The 15,007-nt window shown below is 39.4% G+C and overlaps 1 protein-coding gene across 3 annotated transcripts in view; it reads right to left on the reverse strand.

Annotated features, from left to right (window-relative positions):
• Nucleotides 1-954: 954 nt before the first annotated feature.
• The window catches only part of GORASP2 (golgi reassembly stacking protein 2), a 39,986-nt gene continuing 25,933 nt past the window's right edge, over nt 955-15,007 (reverse strand). For 2 of the 3 annotated variants that reach the window (XM_039495055.1, XM_039495054.1), the window contains exons 4-10: nt 12,293-12,379; nt 11,600-11,730; nt 10,399-10,531; nt 10,154-10,277; nt 8,979-9,065; nt 2,891-3,001; nt 955-1,980 (exon numbers count right to left, since the gene is read on the reverse strand). In XM_039495055.1, coding sequence (XP_039350989.1) covers nt 1,688-1,980; nt 2,891-3,001; nt 8,979-9,065; nt 10,154-10,277; nt 10,399-10,531; nt 11,600-11,730; nt 12,293-12,379 — 966 coding nt within the window. In that variant the 3' untranslated portion in view covers nt 955-1,687. The remainder of the gene's footprint in view (nt 1,981-2,890; nt 3,002-8,978; nt 9,066-10,153; nt 10,278-10,398; nt 10,532-11,599; nt 11,731-12,292; nt 12,380-15,007) is intronic. The other variant, XM_039495053.1, reaches the window with a different exon arrangement.

Genomic DNA, 15,007 nt, shown 5'->3' on the forward strand with positions numbered 1-15,007 from the left:
GGGATTAGCTCATCACAAAGGGAACTCTCAGTACAATAGCTGAGATTCCAATTCCTGCTACAAAAGTGTGTTTGGGTGCACTTTAACACAGCTCTTAGTGAAAACACAAAAATCCACCTGACTTGTGACCACTAAAACCCCCTCAATGCCAACTGGCAAAGGGTTTACTCTGCTGTAACAGCAACTCTTAGCAGGCCAGACAAACTGACTACACTTAGCACACTGCTTACATGATACTGTTTATGGATAAATATTACAGAAGTCTTAATAAAAGGTTGTCATAGTGATCCTTCAACAGGGTGCATCTATTTTTTTTAACCTGCACTGCTAAGGGAGTTGGCATAGGTCTGAGAAGATTGTTGAGGTGGTTGTGGTAGGGAGCTGGCACCCAGTTAAGCATCAGCAAGTCTTCTCTTGCTGGTGGTTGGGAAGGGTGTAATAAAAGTGATTTTCAGTCCTGGGCTGCCTGCTTAGATCAGGCAGAGTTTCAATGCATCCTGTTCAAGTGCAAATCAGGCAACAATATTCTCACCTTGAGGCACTAAGACTGAGGCCCACCTTTGAGCAATACGAATATAATACTTGTAGAAAAAGGAAACTGATGCACTTCATGTATGTGAAGATGCCAGCTATTGCACAATGACAAGGAGAGATTTGCACTTCAACACTACATGAAGCAACCCTGCTACATTTTGTAAAGCACTTTATTGATGTAACAGAGTCAAAACAAGCCCCTTCATCCTGAGAAGCAACTGAAATGCAAGTCGGTGCCACAATCATCATTCTGAGATGAGACTTACCAGTGCTAAATGCATCACTAGTACTAGGCCATGCCTCCCATCCTTTTCTGTGACAAAGAGAGACTATTTTCTCTAGGGTAGAGAAAAAACAAGTCACTGAAGAGAGCGTTGTCACATCTTACACACCGAACAAAAATATTGTGCTATTTTGGTCTCAGAATAAAATTCCAGGACTTTATTGCTGTATGTATGTTTTCCTCTATGTAACTTATCTTACAATAGTCAAAGTGCCACCTTCTGGTTTAAAACTGTGCAACATTAACATTCATTTTCTTCCGAAGACCATTATACAGTGGGGGTGTAAAGCAATCCAGCAGCAGTTACAAAATGTTGCCCGACTATTTTTTCTTAAAAGTTTAAGATAAAGATCTGCATACAAGCTGAATGAAAAGATGCTCAATTGATAGATCATTCAGTAACTTTAATAAAACATTTTTAGTTGGAAGTTTTGTAATGCTAAAATTTACAACTAAAACAAAAAGTAAACACTCCTCCCCTTTCCCCCTCCCCCCACTGTAGCCATACGGTTTCTATACTTGTAAAGAACAAGAAATATGGTATGTAATTGTCTCACAAACCTGCTTCATTTCTAACAGAAGCAAAAGTTGTGGAGGCTGTCAGCCTGTTAAACCTGCAAGTTTGGCAGTGGAAGTCTGTTTTACTACCATGATGCTTCTTTTTGGTTATTTAAATACAAGCCTTTTTCTTCCCCTCCCATTCAACACACAGTATAAATCCCATTTCCTTTTTTTTATTTATCCTCAGTATTATTTACAGGACTCCTACGGATAAAGTACAAACTAATATGAAATTAATGGTAGTTTGCATCTTCAAATATGCATCCCATGGCTAAATTTGCCAAGACACTCCAACAGAATGATTTGAAGTTATGATGATTCTGATGTATGTACAGCTGAGACTGCGGATGTTTTTTCATTTACTGTAGTAGATTCATTTGATCTGTCATCAACAGGAATTGCCTTAGAAGTGGGGATAGCAGTATCCAAGGTGAGTGCAGAGGTTTGTTCTACACTTACAGTAGTGCTATGGGAAAGCAGATCTGAAGGTGGAGTAGATACCTCTGTGACCAAAGGAAATTGTGCAAGAAACTCAGGTGGCATTGAGAGAGGTGTTATTCCAGATAGATTTAGAGGTGGCAAGGAAGGAAGCGGTGGCAAACCTAGAAATTAAAAAAAAAAAAAAGGCAGCAAATCACACACCATTCTACTTCTACTTTTTAAACTCTTCCCCAGGATGCCATGTGATCAGTTTGATCTACACTAGAACTATGAGTCTGCCAAGCCTCGTATCTGTTTGTTCCCCCAGTCACTATGGGATTTCTTCTGCTCCTATTGAGTTCAATAGGAACATGATCAAGACTTTTGAGCAGCAATAACTCAAATAGCTAGTTTTAAAGCTTTAAATATTTTGAAAGCCAAACAATCCTCCTCAACTAGATCATCAAGCATTCCTTAGAGGTTAACAATAATGGAACTTGTGTTGGCTTGCTGACATGTACAAGAGGCAGCTACCAGCCTTGAGACAATGCTTTTAATGTACTTATTTGTACTATGGCCTGGATTTTTCCTGCACATCCTGAAACTGCCAATGCCCACGGAAGCCTTGTTCCACTTTTTCCTTGCTCAATGTGTATTTTTCAGTAGTACCATAAATTTAGTATTTCTGACACTTATTCTAACTTCTCAGACTTCTTGGCTGGCACACAGAAAATATGAACTGTGCATTTCATTAAACCTCCCCAAAAAGCTATATACTTCCTCTAATTTTTAGCACAAAGGAACATCTTTATGAAGCCCTAAATATGATGGGAGTAATGAGGAAACATCATCAAACTAAGGCAGGGAGGACTAGATAGGATTATTTTGACACACATTCCTTGACTGACCAGAAGAGGTCACCAATGAGAGCACCATTCCATTGCAGCTGTGGCAACAGACTCAACCATCTTCTGCATGACTGACCCATAGAGCACAACTTGAAATTAGTAATGAATGGGTGGTATCAAGGAAATAGGGTTGTCTAAGATCTTCAGAAACCAGTTACTGTAATATTTACATTTGTAAACATACCAGGATGTATGATATCTGATAATCCAGCACCAGGAATGATGGGTGGGGCAGGTAAATTCAGGCTGGATAGACTGGTCAGGGTAGGAAGTCCAGTTGGTAATGACATCAGACCTAAAAAACAAATACGAAAGATACAAACCTCAATTTCAAGAGCTGCACCTAGCCAGTAGAAAAACTGTTCCAGACAGAACTTGCATATCACTGGCTCTCACTATACTTCAAGTTGGTGGTTCTTTTTACAAATGGGAAAGTGAATACACCTCTCTTTTGATCTTCAAATCCTGTGATGAAAGGGATTTACCTAGATGCTGTAGCAGCAAGAGTTAGGGCTAGAAAAATCCCACTTCCCAGCTAATTCTATTTTTACTATCATGGTAATAGAGCATCTTCCATAGGATAATGAAAAGGAAGGGAAAGATTTTGGTTTGTTTAAGTGACAAAAACAAGCAAAAGTGTTAGTTATAAACACAAATAGAAAAGGCTATGGTTAAGGACAAAAAATATACAGAAATAAGGGCAAGTTTTAAAGTAATTTTCAAAGTTAGGCGAGGGCTATAAAATGCAATACAAGTGTGGAATTAAGATGGCATGTGCTTGCCATCATTCTGCCTGCCAGCAAGTATATCCTGTTTTTTTGTTGTGTTTTTTTTTTTTTTTTAAAATGGATCCTCTATGGAGCAAGGACCACCTCTTTCTTAAAGGTGTACACAGGGTTTAGGTTAATGAGGACTAATCCGGAAATAAACCTTTTGTGTCAACATTAATAGAATACTGTAAGATAAATAACTTATTTGTTGGATCTTATTTAAAAACAAATCAGATTCAAAACAGAACCAGCCCAATAAATAGTTAAGATTAATAAGTAGGTCAGCAGTAAAATAATATCAGACTGATTCACAAAGAAAGCTGGTCTTTAGCCTGAAAGCTAAGACTAATGTAAATATTTATCTGGGAAACTCTTACCTGTTACACAGAAGCCCACCTTTAGCTACTATAAAGGCTTTAAACATCTTTGATTTACAGTTTCACTACTACAACTACAGAAGTAGTGAACAGTTTTTTCCTATGGATTTCAAAACCACATTCATATTGCCCAGAGTTGGCAGGGAAATGTTCACACTTTTCATTAAAGTGTGAACTTCTTGGTTTGACATTTTAACCTTGTGGTATAGGAATTTAGAATTTCCTGACATTATTACTGCACACACATACTTAACTCTACTGTATTTTCTTCCCACACTGGCAAATCTGACTCCACGAGTTTTGGGTTAATTTTTTAAAAACTTTACTACATTTCCAATATTTCAGTTGTATTAGTATGCAAAGTACGTTAAGTAATCCCATGTATCCTGTACCATTTAATAGGGAATATATGGAGAAATAAGACTTGTATTGTCTGTCAAACCTACAATAGAATGATTTTGGCACATGAGGAGTCAGTGTTTCATTAATCTCAGTAAATAAAACATTACTTTATTCACAGGGTATGTAGCAAGAGTTTCCACACCAGTCTAAAATAATACATTATAGGAACTGAGCTAGTAAGCCTGTGCAATATAGGAACTCTCAACACTTTATAGAGATAATGGAATCATCACTAAACATTTTATGGCAGATTGACAATGTCATCTTTTAGCAAAATTTAATAGGCTATTATCTAAACTGCTGTTAGTAACTTTAAACTGATCCAAATGCAAAAATAGTTGGCTACCACCCATTGTTCTAGATAGCTTATCATAAGATTATTAATATGCAGAGTATCAATATGAATACTAAATTAATCCAGTGTAAATATACATATGTAACAGTCTAACCCAGGGGTAGGCAACCTATGGCACGGGTGCCGAAGGCGGCACGCGAGCTGATTTTCAGTGGCACTCACACTGCCTGGGTCCTGGCCACCGGTCCGGGGGGCTCTGCATTTTAATTTAATTTTAAATGAAGCTTCTTAAACTTTTTAAAAACCTTATTTACTTTACATACAACAATAGTTTAGTTATATATTATACACTTATAGAAAGAGACCTTCTAAAAACATTAAAATGTATGACTGGCACGCGAAACCTTAAATTAGAGTGAATAAATGAAGACTCGGCACAGCACTTCTGAAAGGTTGCCGACCCGTGGTCTAACCATACATACTGAGTTGCAAAATAGTGCAGTTAATGTGTCAAACATGACACCTAAGCCAGTGGAGCATAGCAGTCACAGGAGAGCTCTTAAACCCACCCCATATATTTGCTTCTCTCCAAAAAGGAGAACCCCACTGGGCAGCTGTCTCCTTCCTGGGCAAGGGCCTCTTGCTCTGCCCCTTTTCCCTGAAATGTAGCTAAGACAGTCATGCAGCACTGTTTGTTGTGGGGAGAAATGAAGTCTGCTGAGAGCAGCTTCCAGCTCCACTAGCTATTCAGTCTAAATACCCAAGGGAAGTAGAACCCTCAGTCTTTTGGGTCTTGAAGAAACTAGTCCTGCAAGACTTCCAAGATGTACTGAGAGTTGACCAAAAAGATTAGGGGCTGAAAGATTGATTCAAATATTAAGAATTAAATGTATATAGGTTAATTAAGTGATAGTTGAAGTATAGTGTGATTTTAGTCTAAAAATATTTGAAGGATGTAAATATCAAGGGGGGGAGGGGAGAGAGAGAGAGTCATTTAGTTGGGACATGAGGGTATAATTAAGGAGAAGTTGTTAAGATGGCGATATCAGGAAAGGATACCTTACATTTTTTTCCTGGCAGTGAGCTCTATTAGGCTGTGAAAATCCCATTGCTTGAGACTAGTCTGGACAATACACTACCAGATATACATTAGGGATTAATCCTTCATTGGCAGGGGATGGACTAAATGACTTAACAATGAACCTCTATTTATTTCCATGTTCTTTCTTGTATTGCATACACATTCAAATAGACAGTTATTTTTACATCAAGATGGCCTCCAGATCTATGCCTTGTGTGAGAGAGAACTTATGGGGCCAAAATCAGAAAGGCCAAGGCCCAAAATGAGTTATATCTAGCAAAGCGCAATAAGATGATCTATAAATGCATTAGGAGTAAGAAGGACAAAGGAAAGTGTAGGTCCAATGACATCAATAAGGCTGAGGTATTAAGTGTCTATTTTGCTTCAGTCTTCACAAAAGAAGTTTAAGCTTCTGGTTACAATTATGTAATTAACAGCAAGAAGGAAGGAACACAAATCAGAACAGAGAAAGAACAAGTTAAACAATATTTAGATGTATTCAAGTTGCCTAGGCTTGATGAAATTCACCCTAGGGTACCTAAGGAACTAGTTGACACCATCATGGAGCCATTAGCAATTAACTTTGAGAACTCATGGAAGACGGGTGAAGTCCCAGAGGGCTGGAGAAGGGCAAATTCCTATCTTTAAAAAGGGGGGACAAAGAGGGCCTGGAGAATTATAGACTAGTCAGCTTAGCTTCGATATTTGGAAAGATAATAGAACCAATTGTTAATTTATGAGCACCTAGAGGATAACAGTGATAAGCAATAGCCTAGATGGATTTGTCAACAAATCTTACTAAACCAATCTGATTTCCTTCTTTGACAGGGTTATTGGTCTGGTGAGTGGGTGGGAGGAAGCAGTGGATGTGATATCTTGATTTTTAGTAAGGTTTCTGACCCAGTTCCACAAGACATTCAAGCAAACTAAAGAAAAGTGGCCTAGATTAAATTGCAATTAGGTAGGTGCACAATTGGTTGGAAAAAATATTTAAAAGTATTTGTCAACGGTTTATCATCAAATTGGGAGGATATATCTAGTGAGTCCTGCAGAGGCCTGTCCTAGGTTCAGTACTATTCAATATTTTCATCAATTGGATAATGAGGTGGGTGGTATGCTTAAAAAAAATTGTGGATGATACCTGGAGTTGCTATCATTCTGAATTATAATCCTGTCCTCCAAATTAACCTTGATAAACTGGAGAATTGGTATGAAATCATTGAGATGAAATTCAGTAAAGTGTTACACTTAAGAAAAATCAAATGTACAAATACAAAATTGGGAATAACTGTCTAGGCAGTAATATTGCAGAAAAAGGATCTGGGGGATTATAGTGGATTGCAAATTGAATGAGCCAACACCATGTTGCAGTTGCAAAAAAAGGCTAATATTCTAGGGTGTATTAACAGAAGTGCAGTATAGGAGGTAATTGTCCCATCTGCTCAGCACTGGGGAGGCCTCAGCTGGAGTACAGAGTCCAGTTTTGGAGGCCACACTAAAAAAAGATGTAGACAAATTTGAGAGTCCAGAGGACAGCAACAAAAATGATACAAGGTTAAGAAAACCTGACCTAGGAGGAAAGGGTTTGAAAAACAAAACAACACTGGGATTGTGAAGTCTTGAGACAAGAAGTGGAGGCCTGATAAGTCTTTGAATATGTTTAAGGGATGCTATAAAGATAATAACGACCAATTGTTCTGTATGTCCACTGAAAACAGTATGAGTAGAAAAGGCTTAATCTGCAGCAAGGTAGGTTTACAATAGATGTTAGAAATTTTTTTCTAACTATAAGGCTAGTTTAAGGTTTAAGCACTAGAACAGGTTACTGAGGAAGGTTGTGGAATCCCCAGCACTGGAGATGTTTAAGAACAGGTTAGATAAAATACCTGTCAGGGATGGTTTTGGTCCTGCGTCAGTGCAGAGGGATGGACTAGGCGACCTCTCGAGGTCCCTTCCAGCCCTACATTTCTGCGATTCGGCATGTTTCAGCCCTAACCAATTTCATATTCATGTACCTGTATAGGCCTTAAGATCTCGGTTCCACTGTAACTTAATATGCATTAAGTACATTTCAGACCACAGAAATTTAGTGATGGATTGGTTACATTTTACTTTTACTCCAAATGTCAAACTTAGTGAAACTGCAGTTTAAAAAAAAAAAAAAAAATCAGAATAGGATGAACTCCTAACCCCACTGAACTCAATGGCAAAACTCATTTGTTTCCACAAGGCTAGGATTTCACCAACATTTATTGTAGATACAATTGTGCTGAAAATGCAGATACTACCAAATTGGTGGATTTTCAGATATTTGAGAGTCTAGTCCCAGTTTGCCAACCCACTACTCCCTCTTTATTTAGATTACGCCTCAAAACTCTGTTCCACAGTGACACAGACTGCTAGGCACAAAGGCCTGAGTCACTACTCTTCACAGCAGCCCCAATCAGGCAAAGCTTAATTTGTGGGCCGGCAGGGCAGAAAGGCCAATTAAGCTATTAGGCAAGAGCCCACAACTAGGCACAGGAAGGAGGCAGTAAGAGAGAGAGAGAGATTGTGCTTCTCTGTTTGGGAAAGGTCTTCTGTGTGGTGGGATGCAACTGTATATAAGCTGCACAGGGTATTGAACCAGCAAAAAGGTGTCTGCATACTTTGTGGACTGAGACAAAGGCAGGACCAAGGCAGCCCTTTTATATGCAGTTCTAGAGAGTCAACATTTAAAAAAACGTAATTGAATCATCAAGTTGAGCACATGTACCTTGTCATTCCTCATCCCCTCTCTTCCCTGCTGGATGTCAGCCTCATTGGTCACATCACGTCTACAATTTGATTATATGGTATTCAAGGCAAAGGCCATACAATTCTCCCACTGGTTATGGGTCTAGCACAATTATAAGTGCAGAAGAAAAAAATCTGTTCTAAGGGAACAGCAAGTATGGTTTATCTAGATATAGAAAGGTAGGGCTGGAAGGGACATCAAGACATCATTTCATCCATCCACTCATGCTGAGGCAGGGCCAAGTAAACCTAGATCATCCCTGACAGGTGTTTATCTAACCTGTCCTTAAAACCTCCAATGATAGAAATTCCACAACCTCCCTGGGTACCCTATTCCAGTACTTAACTATCCTCAGAACAGCATTACACCTTAATGCTGTTAGAACATTATGACAATGAAAGGGACAAATTACTCCTATATTCCAGTTAGACAAAATGACAGAAACGGACATAAAATTTTCTTAAGAATGGGGCCAAAAAATACAAACCACCTTTTTCTCCCCATCATTCTATACGTCTTGAGATATTTTGTTTCTAAAACATTTGAGCTTGGTCAAATTTTCACTACTCACCTGGTAATGTAGTTGCTGGGTTAACTGGTGGCACTGAACTGAGGGACTGATTTACTTGTGGTGGCAATAATGGTACTGTTGGGACACCTAATGAAAGATACATGAAAGTATATACCATCATTTCAAATATGTCCAAGTATGCAACATTCCAACCCGCTTCCTCACACAGTATCTCAAGAGCTTATAGGTAGGGCCCTGCCAAATTCATGGTCATAGGATTTAAAAAATCATAAATTTCATGATTTCAGCTATTTAAATCTTAAATTTCACAGTATGCGGGGCGGGAGGGGGAGTCACAAGGTTATTGGGGGCGGGGGGGGGCGCTGTGGTACTGCTACCCTTACTGCGCACTGTTGATGGCGGTGGCACTGTCTTCAGAGCTGGGCAGCTGGAGAGTAGTGGCTGCTGGCTGGGATCCAAACTCTGAAGGCAGAGCCGCCATCAGCAGCAGCGCAGCAGTAAGGTACAGTATTGCCACCCTTACTTCTGCTCTACACCAAGCAGAGCTGGATTCTCAGTCAGCAGCCACCACTCTCCACCCACCCAGCTCTGAAGGCATGGTATTGCCACCCTTACTTCTGCACTGCTGCTCGTGGGGCGCTGCCTTCAGAGCTGGGCACCCGGCCAACAGCCGCCACACTCTGCCCATCCAGCTCTGAAGGCAGCACAGAAGTAAGGGTGGCAATACCATGACCCCTCTGAAACTCACTTTGTTAGGACCCTCAATTGAGAAACGTTGGTCTCCCCTGTGAAATCTATATAGTATAAGGTAAAAGCATACAAGACCAGATTTCGTAGTCTGATTTTTTTTCATAGCCATGAATTTGGTAGGGCCCTACTTATAGGGATTCAATGTTTCTGTATTAGCAAAACTTTGTAAACATGGCATAAAATGCTATCAGTAATTCTGAACCCTGGTGTTAGCAGGTTTGGAGACACTCACCTTACAGTGAAAGTACATTTTACCATTGGGCTATGATGTGAAATATACCAAGCCCTAGTTTTTGGGAAGTGGTTTTGGGAGATGCAAAGGGAAGACATGAACTCTGGAAATCATATGCATTTCTACAAACATGTTTTCTCTTTAGGAAGTTAACTGACAAATCCATTTTTCTGAGTTACAGAAGTCAATAAATTATGACTGTATTTCACAGGTGAGGTTTTTTTATACATACCTGTACTGAGAACACTACTGACTGTAGTAGGGGTTGAACTAATGGACAGTCCTGACAGACTCTGTTCAATTCCTGTTGTTCCAGGCGGTAATGTGGATGGGGGATTAACTGAAGACAGCTGAACCTTACAAAAATGAGAAGTTAGCGTTAGCAGTTTTGTTTCACTGGAATCCACAAAAATGAAAAGTGTTAGTTATACTTTCACAGTTATGATTTTATCAAGCACAACAGAGATTACAACTTACCTCTGTAAATCCATCTTTGAGTGGACTGATGGGTGCACTATGCAGTTGTCCAGGGAGAGAAATTTTCTTTCCCTCTTCAAATGGACGTGTAGGTATCCGATGTAAATACCCATAGCCAATGCCACATCCAAGGCTTTTAAAATATGAACATTTAAAGGTTAGAGACAGACCAGTCTGACCTTGGTACATGCATAAACCACCATCACCATGGACCCTACACTAAACAAACAGCACAGAACAACCTTGCCTAACGTGAAAAGGACTCAGTTCTCAGATTCCCAAAAAACACAAGAATGGTGTCTTGAACTACAGCGACACACAGAAGTGTGTCAACCAACAGAGCTGCAGGCACTCAGCAACCACAGGACAGTTTCCCCCTACAGTACTTTTTCCCCCAAGGGCTTTCTTTGTGTAATCCAGTTTTAAGTAACAACTAATGAGGCTTCTATAGCTTCCTTTTGGGGGATTGGTTTACAATATGCCATAAGCAAATAGCTCTTAGAAAACATAGCCAATTACCTGCAAATGGCTCAAGATGTCACAATAAATCTCTAGAATAAAGCCTTGTAAATCACTAAGTGCCCATTGTTATATGGAAAAGTACTAGAGTATACGCTGTCATTTTTCTGAGCAGAGAAATACTCTCACTAGTAGATTATACATATTACTTTGAACCTTTATAGCTCCTTTCAACCACTAATATCACTACACAACACCACAGGTGTTCAAAAGATTTAAAAACTATTAGAAACATAGCTAAGCCTCAACCACACCCTTGTAAAATAGATTTACAGATGGAGAAATAAGGTACAGAACTTAGTTACCTGCCCAAAATCAGAGTAAGTCAGAGATACAGCTGAAAATACAACCCAGGTACATCAGCTGCAGTCTTCTGTTCTAGACACTACATGCTTTAGCATACTATACAGTATCAAGATTTCAAGTCAAAAGCACTAAGCATTCATAAAGTTTTATGAACTTTTAAACGAGTTAATCTGAGTAACTACAAAAAACATGGGCCCTTTTACAAACTAATTTGTATGTACATCACCACTGCACAGTTTCTTATGAACGGTAATACTCTTTGCAGCAGGAATTACTTTTTCCTCTGTTTCTACAGCATCAAGCACAGTGGGGCCCTAATCCTGAATGGGCTAGGTGTCTCTGCAAAACCACCATTTAGTATGTTGAATTAGCTTACCTGCCTTCTCCACCCCATGCAGAATTGGGGGTAATAATCACCTCTCGACAATTATCCGTGTCTGTGTTGTACACATAAAGTTTTAATGGTTTTCCTTCATGTGTTTCAATAAGAGAGAACAGATCTTCAGACTAAAAAAAAATAGGAACATTGCAAATTGGTTAATTTTTTAAAACAGTATTTTAATTTTAGAATCTAAAAAACCATGGCAATTAGTATCTCTTTGGCTTCAATGCAGAACTAGCAGAGCCTGGCACCTAGTGTGTGTGTCTATCTCTCTCTCTATAAAAAAATCAAATTTCAGTATACTCCACAGATAAAAACAGTTTATAGTTTCAGACTGAAAAACTGAGAAGATGAACTACTACAAGTGGGATAATAACTCAGATTTCAAATCAAAATAAAAAAATGAAAGTTTAAATCGTATTTTACTAGTTTAATTCCTAATAAATATTTCAAATTATTTTTAAAAAGTGTAAACTAATCTCATCTTATTATATGAAGGCATTTTAAACAGCATTTTTTAACTCTAAAGTTATATTTGTGTACTCAAATGTAGACTTGCTGTGCCAGAGCTCCTTCCACTAAGTGGCAAAGAACTTCTATTAGCACAGGACACTGAGAAAGTTGGGGTTAATATTAATATTGCCCTGGTACTCTGCTTATTGTAAATGAAATTCAAAGTTATATTACCTCATTCATGACAGTATCTGCTCCGATGACATAGTCACTATGTGGCCTAAGACCTGCTAGTGCAGCAGGAGAATTTGATTCAACTTCCTAGTTTCAAGATATAAAATTACAAAAGTTAAATCTCCTCAAAGTATTAGCACACACAGTAATGAGCCCCTTCCCAAACTTTGAGTTTAAAGGAATTAACACACACAAAATGTAAAATGTTCCAAATACTTATTCTACACTTAGTCCCATTTTAAAAGATACTGCAACAGTACATACACAAATGTAAGATTTGATAAGATATCCCACAGACATATGGATCTCTGTTTTGTCACTATTTTCCCCTGCCACACAAAATGCTTTGACTCCAGTCTTCAAGCTAGAGGATGTGGTGGAGAGACCTCAATATTTATGCAAAAATGAGTATTAATTATAATGTAATCTTACAATGTTAGGTCATTACAAACTTGATGAATTTTAGGATGTAGCTACAACTATGTTATACTATCAGGCGGTAGCTGTGTTAGTCTGTATCCATAAAGATAACGAGGAGTCTGGTGGCACCTTAAAGCTAACAGATTTATTTGGGCATAAAAAACCCACTTCTTCAGATGCATGGAGTTAAAATTACAGATGCAGGCATTATTATTCTGACACATGAAGAGAAGGGAGTTACCTTACCAGTGTTGACAGGGCCAATTCAATCAGGGTAGATGTAGTCCACTCCCAATAATAGATGAGGAGGTATCAATGCCAGGAGAGGGAAAGTTGCTTTTGTAGCGAGCAAGCCACTCCCAGTCCCTATTCAAGCCCAAATTAATGGTGTTAAATTTGAAGTAAAAACAAACTTCAAAGAGAAACGGCAAATTTCATTTGCAAATTTAACACCATTAATATGGCTTGAATAGGGTCTGGGAGTGGCTGGCACACTACAAAAGCATCTTTCACTCTCCTGTTATTTTCACTCCATGCATCTGAAGAAGTGTTTTTTTTTACCCACGAAAGCTTATGCCCAAATAAACCTGTTAGTCTTTAAGGTGCCAACGGACTCCTCGTTATTTTTATGGATACAGACTAACTTGGCTACCCCCTGGTACTTGTCTCCTGGCATTGATACCTCCTCACCAATTACTGGGAATGGACTACATCCACCCTGATTGAATTGGCCCTCCTCATTGTTTTTATGTTATACTATGATACTTGAGAAAACATTACTGGATACAAGCCAAGTGAGAGAACTTGTTTATGACCCTTGGACTGCAGCCTGAGGGCTTGGCTACACTTGAGAGTTGCAGCGCTGGGAGTTACAGCGCTGGTCGTACAGCTGTGTAGGAAAAGCGCTGGCGTGTGGCCACACTCACAGCTACCAGCACTGCAGTGTGGCCACATTTGCAGCATTTGCAGTGCTGTTGGGAGTGATGCATTATGGGCAGCTATCCCAGCGTTCAAGTGGCAGCAACATGCTTTTCAAAAGATGGGGGTGGGGTGGAGTGTGACAGGGAGCGGGGGAGAGAGAGAGAGTGGATTTTTGGAGCCGACACTGTGTATCAGCTCCCTGCCTTGCAAAATCAGAAAATTTTCCCAACCCCTTACTCTTAACTGCAAACAGCCTGCAGACCAGATAAGCAGCTGCTCCAAAGGACTCCCTTTCTCCGTTGTTTCTCTCGTCAAGCAAACACTCTCCCCCTGCCTGCCTCATTCACAGGGGTTATCTCATTTGATTGTTCACAATCAGTTACAGATTGATCACAGCAAACAGGAGCTGTTTGTTTTTTAGATAAGCAGCTCCCGGAGCCCCGAGTTCACAACAAAACAAAGAGAGGCTGCATAACAAAACAAAGAGTAATTTAGTTAAAAGCATTCGGGGATATCTCCTAATACCCTGGAGGCCAATAACAGCGCTGGTGTGTGGCCACACCTGACGAGCAGCGCTGCATCACCAGCGCTGCACTCGTTACACCTCAAGCAGACCAGGTGTACAGCCAGCGCTGCAGCCAGGGAGTTGCAGCGCTGGATGTGCCTTGCAGGTGTGGACAGTTACTAAGTTGCAGCGCTGGAAAGCCTCCACCAGCGCTGCAACTCTCAAGTGTAGCCAAGCCCTGACAATCTGGTCTATTTGCCTTTGTTTTATAAATTGAAGGACGTGTATAGGTGTCAAATGGTAGTTGTGTGTTGTACGGAATTTTCCACAGGCATCTTTGAATTCAAGTAGTAATTGTCGCAACTGGGAAAACACCATTTACTTGAATAGGCAAACCTTACCACAGAGCAGGATACTTCTTTGGTATAAATCATCAATGGGCAAAGAACGTTTTATCCCTAACAACATTTCTTGCAAATAGTTGGTCCTGACTTCAAAATGGTGTTAAGAGCAAAAAACAAAAAGGTCATGAATAGGGATGTGTTATCCCAGTCATAAACTAGGAGTAAAGTGGGTTTCTTTCATAAACACACTAACATCTTCATTTTTCAAATGTGAAAACATTTATGGTCAGGAAATATTTTACAGAAAGTGTTACTTATAACACGTTTTCACTCAAATAAAAAATATTGTAATTCTTTAGATGATTGGAGTGCATGAGCCTCTTTCAGATGTATATTCACAAATATTTTCTCTAAAGTAAGCTTCTAATGTCATAACTTCCTAATGCAATTGTTATGTGAATGGGAAATGGTTACACACCAACACAGCAAGGTCAATTAATGCTTAATTACCTATCTAAGAAACTA

This window comes from Mauremys reevesii, linkage group 11, assembly GCF_016161935.1.
Source record: "Mauremys reevesii isolate NIE-2019 linkage group 11, ASM1616193v1, whole genome shotgun sequence".
Lineage (NCBI taxonomy): Eukaryota > Metazoa > Chordata > Testudines > Geoemydidae > Mauremys > Mauremys reevesii.